At 35.7% G+C, this 12,173-nt stretch overlaps 1 protein-coding gene across 1 annotated transcript; it reads right to left on the bottom strand.

Annotated features, from left to right (window-relative positions):
* Positions 1-410: 410 nt before the first annotated feature.
* LOC109064378 (cadherin-5-like) lies at positions 411-11,886 on the bottom strand. Its single transcript, XM_042728120.1, has 12 exons — positions 11,569-11,886; positions 8,662-8,886; positions 8,224-8,506; positions 7,931-8,044; positions 7,325-7,495; positions 7,040-7,221; positions 6,642-6,898; positions 6,376-6,512; positions 5,554-5,666; positions 5,353-5,455; positions 3,976-4,209; positions 411-3,010 (listed from the first exon to the last, which is right to left on the bottom strand). The coding sequence occupies exons 2-12, from the start codon at positions 8,884-8,886 to the stop codon at positions 2,526-2,528; spliced, it is 2,304 nt and encodes a 767-aa protein (XP_042584054.1). The 5' UTR covers positions 11,569-11,886; the 3' UTR covers positions 411-2,525.
* Between the last annotated feature and the right edge of the window lie 287 nt (positions 11,887-12,173).

Here is a 12,173-nt window from a genome sequence, read left to right as displayed (position 1 = left end):
AAATGGTGATGATAAATCACAAGTGTGATTTATTAAGATGAATATGTATTTGATGATTTTTCCTCTATTATATTGCATTATCTCTGTGTTCATTGTAAGACTTTGTATTTGTATGATTATATGATTACGTATATACTATGAATGGCTGAGTCTACAGCCTCAGGAAGTCCCAGCTGGGTGTTAGGCATGACATCACTGTGGAATTTCCGCTAATGTGCCGCTAACTGTGTGATCTGTTTGTCTGTGCGATAAACAACATATATTGTGAACTTCACCACAAGTTACCGGTTTAATGAGACACAAACACTCTTCGCACACACACACACACACACACACACACACACACACACACACACACACACACACACACACACACACACACACACACACTGTTCAGTAGAAGATATTTTGTCATAAAACTTTATGTTTTTCTAAAATTTATTTTACATTAAGGACACAAACTATTTTATGGAAGTTTATTATTCAAATACAAAATTGGCAGTTTCAAAACAGAAAACAAAAAGAATATTTTTAACAGTGGAAACAATAGAAAAAGGCACATATTTTTTGACCCTTTTAACACCAGACCGTAACACACACAAGTGAACCACATACTGAAATGTTTAGTCTGATTGCCCAACACTGACATCTATCAGACCTTCCCAATAAATCTCAGAAACTTTTGTGCATTAAGAAAAATGTTCATTCAACACACTATACACTTTAAAATGGCCATAATGTCAATAATCGCTAATTCAAAGCATACATACCTACAGGAAATATGATAACGATAATGAACAATCACATAGGCTATCAACTGAAGGCAATTTTAGTTACGGTTCCAGTTTTTCTTTAACTTTCTGTACATTGTTTTACTTGAGAAACATGACAGATCATTTCCATCATGAGAAGATGTGCAGTCCATCTGTTTTTCATTTACTGTAATACTCTTTATACCCAGTACTAACATACTCTAGTGATTGAACATCTAATTCTACAACCAGAATAACATATAAGAATTATAAGAAATTTCTCTAAAATCATTTAAGAAAAAGATAAAAACTGATGACAAATTAAATTGTATGGTTGGAAAAAAAAGGAACATTCAAGAGCAGCACTGTTTGTCTTGAAGGACAATGCCTTTGTGACCAAGACAGCTTGATTTATATTGTTCTTTAACATTTTCCTGCTCTCCTAAGTTTTCTTTCTTTATCCTTCTTAAGACGAGAAAACAGGAAAACGGTTTCAATCTGTTCCTTCACTTAAAAGATAAGGGAACCGGAATTGTGTTTCCTTGTGCTCACACAGACAGGAAGTTGACATTTCAGTGACGGAGCTGCTCATGTTAAACGAGACAGGAGAAGAGTGCTTGGCGTGTAATTCCCTACAGGAAAAGGAGAAGGTGGCTTCCTCATATTGTGCCCATGGTTAATGCGGGAAACAGGGTAGAGTTTGTGCACAGAGGTAAATATTTAAGGTATAAAGACGGTTTACAAATTTTTCAATGAAAGGAGATCCTCTTGTCTATTTAGTCTTGAATGAAAGACGAACAATATTGTCAAAACACTGGCTGGCCTGCTACATATTTTGGTTTTAACTATCATCAAAATATTTAATAATTTACATGACGCTGTTAAATATATAGCCACACTTATTATTCACTAGATAATACAGTTATTCAGACCACTTCTCACATTTCAACATGCATACAACTCACTGCATGTTTCCTGAGACGTCTGCAATTGCCTTATAATAGTGGACCTTTGAGATTTGGGCTTTACTCATAACAATAGATGTGCTGATGATTCCTGTCAAATAAACTTGGAGTAGCCTTTAATTCTTTCAAAGTATAGTTAGCACCACTTCCTTTGTTGCTCCCATGGCAATACAGTAGTTTTCCTGATGAGAAGAGTCTGCTGAACAATGCTGGCTCTGCAAATACACTGACTATCCAGTTTTTTTTAGTCCAGAAAACACTTGTATACATTAAATAATAATAATAATCATAAACTGCCAAACTGAGGATTTTTATAGGAAAACAAGATGTGAAAAACAATGTAAAAATATTAAATTCATAAGAATTTACCACCAAGTTGCCAAAACGTAAACTAATTATGTTTTCTTATTAGACTGTGCTGAGTAATACAATATACACACACACACAAAAAAAATCCTTCACAAAATGAACAAAGATTAAATCAGATTTGCTGTAAGGATAAACCAGAGAGTTCGTCTAACCAGTGTCCAATGCTGTTTTATACAAAACCCACCTGGACAAAACCAGTCTGAAAACCCCAAGGCAAATTTTTCTACTAACATACACTTATTCTATGAAAATTACAAATACAGGAGTGCTCATCATAATGTCATAACAATTCAAGAAAGAAACAAGTATTGGCACTTGTTTATCCCTTTCTTAAAGGGACCCTTAAAAAAAGTCCCATGAAGAGAAGACAGCAGTCTCCATCGTGCTGATGTGTCCTCCTAGGACGATGGCTACCTGATAACCCAGGCCTTCAGTAGGATCAATCGGAGCTATCAGAGTCCGAGCCGTCTACTCCATAGAGCTGAGCCAGGGTCCTGAAACGAGGTCCCCACTCATGCAAGAAGTCGTAGTCCAGATTGGACCCACTGGATGATGAGTCCAAAGAGCTGACGGAACCGGCCAGGGATTCAGATCCCTCATAGCCATAGATGTGTAAAGTATCGTAGGGAATCCCATCCCGGTCATGGTCGGCCTCATCCTTCTTCACATCGATCATCATGGCCATGTCACCCTTACAAGCAGAGGGTTTCTTCACCACAGCATACAGCGAAGGCCCTGTGCCAGGCCGAAAGCTGCTGTCGTGACAAGCAGAGGACAGGACAGAGACGTCATAACCGTTTGTGTCCATTTCTCCACCGCCTTCCTCGTCATATCTCACCAGCTGCTCGTGGATCTCGCCAGAAGACTTGGTAACCAAAACTTCCTTCTGATAGCGCTTCCGCAACACAATGAGGATGACGATGACTAAGAAGATGAAAGAAACAGACACATATCAACATTCCTTCTTTCTTTCTTTCTTTCTTTGTTTCTTTCTTTCTTTCTTTCTTTCTTTCTTTCTTTCTTTCTTTCTTTCTTTCTTTCTTTCTTAATGTAAACTCATTATAAATTTTAATTGACAACACAAGTTTCAAACACCATTTGTTTGTCTAGAAATAAATGAAAAAAACTAAACAAGTGGAAGAGAATATAAGGTGGTGTTGAAATGGAAGTCTCTTATTATCACGGGGGGATACTTCAACACTTCTCGTCTGTCTGATGGTGTGACTGCAGATCAGTGGCTTGTCTTAATTGTCATCACTCTTGCCTTGTTTCTCACATCTAGAAATGCAAGCACAAACCTCTACTTTGGAAAAGCTGTAGAGACGCAAGCAAAATGTCATCTCACTTTCAGGAAAAAAGGTAGTCTGTCACTGAGGTGGTGCCTTTTTAAATTTTACTAATAAGTACTTATACTAATAATACACTTTAAGGTACTTAATATGCGTGGATCGTTTTTCCTCATCATATATAGTACACTAACTAACAATGACAATTAAAATATGGAGCTAAACGACTCTCTTACATGCTTTTATTTACAGTGTTCAGTACCTGGGTTATTTATAAACCAGACCACTTAAAAGATCCTAAGATGGTGAATAAAATATACAGAGTCTCCACTTGGGAAATTACGGAGAAAAGTCTTTCCTCAAAGAAAGGATTTAAAATGTTCACATGTATCATTAATAGAACCACGCTCCTGTCAGGTCATGAATCCTGCATAATCTGTTTTGCTGGGCTTGATTAAATAATGCATTTGCTTTTTAAAAATCGTGTTCCATTTTTATTTCTTAAAAAAGGAAAACACTGAGGGGTGAGTCATTGGCCTTACATGGATATCTTTGTAATAGAAAGAAGAAAAAACTAGAGATAAGAGATGTGTGTAAATGTACCCAGGATGGTGACGATGCAGAGAAGAATGGCTAAGAGGGCGCTGACGCTCATTCCGGTCTGGGCGTAGGCCATACAGTACTCCACCCGTCTACCTGTCTGGCACGTGCACACTTTAATCTGGAGGGGGTTAATGCTCTTCTGTTCTCCATCAGTGATTTCGATTTCCAGCACATGTTCCACTGAGTGCTTTGTACTCAAACCGCCTTGCTTCAGTATAATGCTCGCAGTGTTATCTACAACAAATATTAATAATTGAAGAGATGCAGTCATTAATTTGTGTATGCCACAGCTGCAAGCTAACATTTTTCATCAGCAGTGCAATTGTTGTCATTGGACTCCGCTTTTGTTTTCTGTTGATGCTTGGAGGGAAATGCTGCTGAGATTCTTGTGACAATTCAATGCAACCAGGCCTAAGAATATCCCATTTCACACAATAGTAGGAAGAGTAAATCTTCACTTTGACATTCGTGTGGCCTAAATTGAAATGCACATCTAGCACATTCTGAGGAAAGCCAGTTGCAGTTGTAAAAAGAAACATTCTATTGACAATTGAATAAGTAGCTAGAAATAAAATAAATGTTATTATTTGATAGATTACACTTATGAATTAAAACATGTTCGGGGATGTTTTGTGTGTTTTTGAAAGTGCTCACCAAGGCTGCATTTATATATTAAAAACACAATAAAAACAGTAACATTGTGAAATTACTAATACATTTCCAACTAAAATAACCGTTTTTTTTTTTTTTTTAATAAGGAAGCTATTCCTGTGATGGCAAAGCTGGATTTTCAGTCTTCTCTGTCATATGATCCCTCTGATTTTTTTTAAATAATCTTATATATAATTTTTATTAAAAAGAAGAAAATAAAAGCCCAATACATTTCTTTTCATTCCAGTCAGTGCACCTTAACAAACTACTTTGCTTTCCTGTTTCTGCCAGTTAGTAAACCAGTCAGTAAAATAGTAAACCATCAAACTAGTTCATTATACAGCTGAGAGGAAAGAAACCACAGTTTTCTGAAAATGTTCCTCAGTCTGGCACATTTAGAACATGGAGTGTCAGATCAGACAGAGTGTCATTGTGCATGGCTGCTGCTTTTAGAAAGCTTGTACCTAATGCATTTTACAGTATTTAGGAGGGGTTCGTCCTATTCCTTTTATGCCTGATTACTCTAGGAATAAGCAGCAGTTAGTTTGCTTTGGAGTGGATAGAGCAATAAGGATAAAGCAGTCAAAATCATTCACGATATAATAAGCGCTGAAACTAGATCTTTTAAAATCAACTTTACGAACATTATCCTAATGGAAGAGTGGCTGATTAAAGTTGATTAAAACCACTCTGTTAACCAACTGTTGTCAACATGAATTAACTCACCTCCTTTATCATAAAGGGAAAAGTTCAAGCTCTTTTTTGCCAGAGTGAAACGGAACCTGCCTGAATTTTCATCTTTGTCAGAGGCACCAACAGTCCCAATGATCTGCAAGAGGGTACAAAACGAAGGGTTATGGAAATATATAGCTAAAGGAAAATCATTATAAATTTGTTCATGTGAAATGTATTCAAGCGACTCCTTACTGTTCCAGGTTTATCACTCTCACAAACATACACGGAGCTCCCATTAGTTAGTTCTGGTGCGTTGTCATTAATGTCACGAACCTTCAGATTAACCTGCGCAGAGGACTTTAGACCTGAGGATTCAGAGATACCCCCCCACAAATTTACTAATTATCTTGATCATAATAATGATGATCATACTAATGACAATGATGATTATTATATTTTATTTGACAAACCTATTACTACTTAAAAAGATTTGTCTGTGAATATTGCTGTTACTTGGCTGGGGTTATTTGGTAAATATGTAAAGACATTTTTACTACAAACTTTTGCTACAATATTAATTTCTAATTAAATCAAGGTACTCTTGCAAATACACATACTGTAATTAGCACAGCAAAACAAAACAGTTGCCAAAAGTCACATTCTGTTGGATTTGTTGAACCAAATCTTTGATTAACAGATCATTTATCCAGAGCTAATTCAGTGAGCTTGTGAGCAAGACTGAAATCACAAAATCACATATTTTGGAAACACAAATACTAAAGGTTTACACACATTTAGCAGAATTCATGGTGGTAAATACATTTTTATTTAAAAGCTTATGTTAAAATTCTTATTTTGTTTTATTACAAATATTAATTAATAGTGCTTAATATGAATATAAAACACTACTTATTCCTTGAAAAAGAATTTACATTCACATACTTCACACATTTGTTTTATCTCACAGTTTTTAAAACGTCAGTATTTTTGTAAAATGTGGAAAAAATGAAGGTGTGTCCAAACTTTGACTGGAAGTGTAAATGGTTAAGCTGTGAAAGCTTGTTTATATCTTACCATTTGGGACATCCTCCTGTGCTATAACCCAGAAAGCGTAGGAGGATTTGTCCTCTCTGTCCAGTTGCTTCTTTAAGGACAGATGTCCTTGTACAGGATCCACAGCTACAGGACAGTTTGAGTCTTCAATAGAGTACCTAGGGTGATCAAATATCAACATTAGATGAAACCATTCTGATCTGTTTACAGTATAATGTTTATGACAGTACAGCAAAACACAGAAGGCATTCTTTTTTTGATGAATAAAAATACATCTCAGTTTATACCGTATTTTGTAACCATTTTTATCTGGATCCTTTGCTGAAACAGCTCCAATGATTGGATTGTTGAACGGGCCCTCGTCCTTGCTGAACTCGTATTCAGTTTGGTTGAAAACAGGTGGTTCGTCAACATCAATTACATTGATGAAAACTTGGGCTCTCGTTTGCAAGTTGGGTCCTTGGTTATCCGGTGATTTAGACACACTGTGCTCTAACACATTTACACTAAACTTGTGCACCTTCTCCGTTTCATAGTCGAGAGGCTGTGAGTGATGAGGGGGAAAAAAAATTGCAAAACAATAATTCTAAAGCTAAGAGATAAAATGTCAACTTTAATTGAAGTCATCAAAAGCATTGCTCAATCTTAAAAATTCAAGTTGAAACTTGAAGTTTGAAATGCTTACCACTTTGAGGCTAAGAATTCCATCTTTCACATTATTTAGTTTAATGCCAAACACTTCATCAAATTTATGTTGTATAGTAAAAGATGGATCTTTGTTTTGTATCTCATCTTTGTCCTCCACTTCTAATTTGCCAATTTCATATCCGGGTTTGCTGTCTTCTTTTATATCAAATTGGTATTCTCCTAAGGAGAAAAATACTTTTTGTTGACACTGATTTGAAAAATAGTCTAGTCTAGCATGCAATGTCTTTGTAAAATTAAGTTACAGCTTTTACAGTCAACTTACCTTTTTTGAAGGTGGCCATGTTGTCATTTACATCATTAATGTTGATAGTCACAATAGTAGTAGCAGAATTCCCAGTATTACTAACGTCTGGCATGTCTTTGGCTTGTATAGCAATTAGATACTGACTCTGTTTCTCTCGGTTAAGACTGCTTGTCAATGTTCTGATTTTTCCTAAAAACAAAACAAAGACATTCATAAATTTATAAAATATTTCCATTTCAAATAAATACTGCTGAACATTCTGCTTTTTAATGGATTTTCTATTAATCAAAGAATACTGGAAAAATGTGTCATGGTTTCCACTAAACAATTAAGCAGAACAATTGTTTTCAACACTGATAATAATAAGAAAAGAAATGCTTGAGCATCACATCAGGATATTAAAATGATTGCTGAAGGTTCATGTGACACTGAAGACTAAAGTATGGCTGATGAAAATTCAGCTAAAACAGAAATTGGACTTTAAATGATAAGAATATTTGCTTATTTTAGATAGATAGATAGATAGATAGATAGATAGATAGATAGATAGATAGATAGATAGATAGATAGATAGACAGATAGACGTAAACAGACAGACATATCCCAAAGTTTCTAATTGCAAACCTTCATTGTTGATGGTGAAGAGATCTGTCCCATTTAGAAGTTTGTACCCAATCATTCCATTCTGAGTGCTGCGATCATCAGCATCAGTTGCTGTAACTGTCATTACTATAGATCCTAAAAAGTGTAATGTGTCAAAAAAAATTTAGCATACAATGAAATACTGCTTTGCTGGCTGTTTTACAGTACTGCAACAAAATCCACATTTCATAAATCCATCAAGGTGTACTATATAATAGTTCTTCAGTCCTACTTGTAAAGCTGTCCACACATGGACATCATGGCCACCCTGTTACCTGCATTAGAAGATTCACTGATGGATCCAGAGATGTCAGGTGGAAACACAGGGCTATTGTCATTAATATCCATGACCACTATTATAAATGTCTCATCTTCGTCAAGCTGTTTTTTGTTTGTATTGTGGATGAGTGAAGCTGACAGATTGTAGACACTTTTCTTCTCCCGGTCCAACTTTGCATTGACCATGATATCCCCATTGTCATTTACAGTAAAAATGTTATTAGCACCTTCTCCTGAGAGAATATATCTTGCAGATGCATCGAAAAATGTATTATCTAGCTAAAAAGAGAAAGGAATGGGGAGAAAATGTTTAGAAATAAAAGCAAGCATTACAACAAACATTACAATAATCCAAAGATTTTGTTCATTATATCTAAATTTACATACACTATATACAAACTTTCATTCAATTTATCATTGTTTAGATCCTTTACCTTTCCAATTTTTTCAGGTGGGTTTTTTGGAGGCATTTCCTCATTAACATAAAGTTTATCCCATTTCCAGGCTCTCTTATGTCTTTGAAGCACTCTGCTCGGCATGGATGGCATTTTCAGAGCTTGGTGGACATCAGCTCCCACGCTGAGGGTACATAAAACAACCAGGACACCTGCCCAGAAGCCAGACTCAGTCATCTGCCTGCAGGCAGTCGGTTTCATCATCTGTACACCATGTGAATGGAACAAAAGAACAAAAATATATACATTAATTCATGCCTTTCAAGATGGTTTCTTCAGCCTCAAAGACCTCAGTATGTTGGAAAAGAAAGAAATAAAGAAAGAAAGTCCATCGTTATCTCTGACTTTGAAATCCCTTCATTAAATTGTCTGTCTCATTAAGGTTCCTCCTGTGGCACAAACTTTTGAATGTATTCTTCTGAATGATGGGAAACAGCACACTAACTGTGTGACACTGTTAAAGCCTACTAATACATTCCCTAGCCTACTACATTCCCATCCCAGATAACACGCTTTAGCTTGATGGACCATTCTTATGTTAGACTCATTTAGATGATGATATTAAGATGAGGTGGATTATGCTTCTTAAGTGTTCCCAAATTGCTAAATCTTTGATAGGGCCTCATGAAGTCTTCCACTCAAACTGATTACTTTCACATAAGCTATAAAACAATGGATTCAGAAATGTATGGGCAGGACATAAGTTACTATGCTAGCTATGCTTTGAGCTCATTTCTACTCTGATGTTTTTGTTTATTCATCCCTGTTTTCTTCTTCTTTTTGTTTTCTCCAATCAGGTTAAGGGCAAAAGCGAAATGCTGCTCATTATCTACTCTTTGTTAAGACTTGAAAGAGTTATTCTACAAATTCTCTCTTACAAAAGAGTTAAATATAAATAAATAAATACAGGAGGGCACAGTCATATAATAACTTTAAATATTTACAAATAATATTTTTCATAAATGAACTGAAGTCACAAAGTGCTTGTGGAAAATAATGTTCAATGCATTTGTCTAATGTTCTAATGTAAAAAAAAAAAACCTTCTTCTTGTAATGTTAACATAACTTTTATTCAGAGTTATCTGGTCTTTTTGTTCTCAAAACATTTGCACAAAAACTTTATTACTTCTGATGTTTTAGCTGGTCGTTCATCTAGCAGATTTTAAAGTTACTGCTTGAGTCAGACTGTTCAGAAACCATTTAAAAGTGTAAAAGTAACATTCCCACGTCTCATCATATTTATATATCACTTTTTTTCTGGGTAAGTACTAACTGAATGTTTTGTTGTAAATGTATATGTCAAATGTCCCAGTACACTATTTTTATTGGACAAGCAGTGTTCCATGAGTGCTGATTTTTGCTATAACAGCACCACCTCACCTGCCTGTGTTTGCTCCACTAAATTCCAGTCTTTTGATTCTGCTTGGCCTCGTTTTGTTTTTGATGCAAACTACCCATATTATATTTGAATGACTGGTTACTAAATATTAACTTCTTGATAATTCAGTCAGCAACACTACTCATGTTATACTGGAAAATTAAAAATAAGTCATTTTAGTTCTAAAGTCCCCTTTCCTCTCCCTAGTGTCTTTTTTTAATTATATTTTTATAGAAAAGAAAGAGAGCAGATCATTTCCATTCAAATTTCCATTCCATTCGAAGCGTGTTCAATACAAATTGTTTTCAACATTTGACATTATTGAAAAGCACACCATTTCCACAGCAACTGTTGTTTAAACCCGTCATTTTAAAGGCTTTGCGTGTATGTGTGTATGTCTATGTGTGGGCTTCAGATTAAAATAGGTTTAATCACGGAGCAGCTTCCAGCAATCTGCAGTCTGCCTACTCTCTCCTCTAGGAAATTCAGCCTGACATACATCAACTCTCCCCTCCTTTCTATCACACATCTTCAATGTCACAAGTTTCAGCAACCTGTTAAAGGTGTTCTCACCTCTGACTCATCTGGTACACCTCTCTTCATTTAGATTCTAAGTATAAGGATCGCATAATGTCAAGCTCACGGCTGGCATGATTTATATTATTTATAGCCTGAACTGTGATGTTTTACATGACCTTTAATAATTAACAGCACCAACTTTCATTGTTTCTATGATCAGATAGCCCTGCATCTCCTAAAACATTATTCCTACAGTGGCATATGGGATGAGACATTAAGAATAACCTGTAACTGCTGTTTCAAGAAAAAAGCAGGACAGATGGTGCACAGATTTATAATAGTTTCTTTGTTCCTAAGTAAAATGTTACATCCAGATAAGTCTTCCCATGGGTAATCAGTGTTCCTTGGGATTTTTATTTATTTATTTTATTTTTTTGATTGTATAAGTTTATTTCAAGCAAAAAAAAAAAATAAAAAATAAAATAAAAAAAAAAAAAAAAAAAAATATATATATATATATATATATATATATATATATATATATATCTATATATATATTAATACACATACATAGAAAAATAGAACAGTTTCTCTCTCTCTCTCTCTTTCTCACACACACACACACACACACACACACACACACACACACACACACACACACACACACACACACACACACACACGCGCGCACACACACACACACACACACACACACACACACACAATTTCCTTCCTATTAGTCCATGAAGCATCATTCAAATCAGACTTTTGAGTTTGTTGGTGAGAAATATTACAATACAAATTATAATCGAATAAAACCAAATAGAACATACACAGATACAGTACATATTATACAGATTTACAAAATATGTAGATATTTCAACTGAACTTCATAGACTCAACTTAAAAAAAAAATTACTAAAAAGTCAAATATATATATACATAAATATATATGACAAACATTAAAAAAAAATAAAAAAATCACTTACCAGAGTTTTGGTCCCTTCAACAGTCTTCCTTGATTCCAAAATCCCTTCAGTAAATGAGTCGTATTATATCCTCTTCAGTCTCAGGTCAGTGGTGTCTGTTTCCAGCTGCATGTGAACCTGTCTGAGCTCCCGCAGAGCTGCTCACTGGACAATCAGGCCACTCCAGTGGCAAAAGTGATCTGCCCTGCCCAGCAGTTCCTCTGGCTGCTTCCTGTTATTGTCCCTGCCTCTTCGTCCAGCTCCAAACCCCTCTCTGGAAAATCAGATAAGATTCGCAGCCCCCAGACCACCAGTAGCTCTGAGAGGCAAGCGGAGCATTACACCGCTGAATGAGAGAGAGAGAGAGAGAGAGAGAGAGAGAGAGAGCGAAAGAGACGGGGAGCGATTGCGACTGGGAGAGAGAGACTGAGGGGGCTGAAGGTGGTAGATCATTAAGTCCCAGCTCACTCCCTTAAAGAGGAGAGGAAAGCAAAAGTGATTTATTTTTCAAAGCTATAGAATAAAGAGCATTATAAACAGGTTAACGGAGTTAAAGTAATCCCGACTCGTTTTCCTCAGAGTGGTATTAAATTTTACAGAGGCTGTGACTGTCATATCTGCCTCTG

The sequence above is a fragment of the Cyprinus carpio genome, chromosome B7 (assembly GCF_018340385.1).
Source record: "Cyprinus carpio isolate SPL01 chromosome B7, ASM1834038v1, whole genome shotgun sequence".
In the NCBI taxonomy this organism is placed as follows: domain Eukaryota; kingdom Metazoa; phylum Chordata; class Actinopteri; order Cypriniformes; family Cyprinidae; genus Cyprinus; species Cyprinus carpio.
This window is presented reverse-complemented; position numbering and strand designations above follow the sequence as displayed.

What these genes read in the sequence shown, in the direction of transcription:
- LOC109064378 (XM_042728120.1), bottom strand. Translation starts at nt 8,886, where the DNA reads ATGATGAAACCGACTGCCTGCAGGCAGATGACTGAGTCTGGCTTCTGG. An exon ending in CAGTGAATCTTCTAATGCAG is followed by an intron (nt 8,045 to 8,223) that starts GTAACAGGGTGG and finishes TACACTTTTTAG; the next exon opens with GATCTATAGTAATGACAGTT. An exon ending in TTCCCTTTATGATAAAGGAG is followed by an intron (nt 4,210 to 5,352) that starts GTGAGTTAATTC and finishes TATTTGTTGTAG; the next exon opens with ATAACACTGCGAGCATTATA.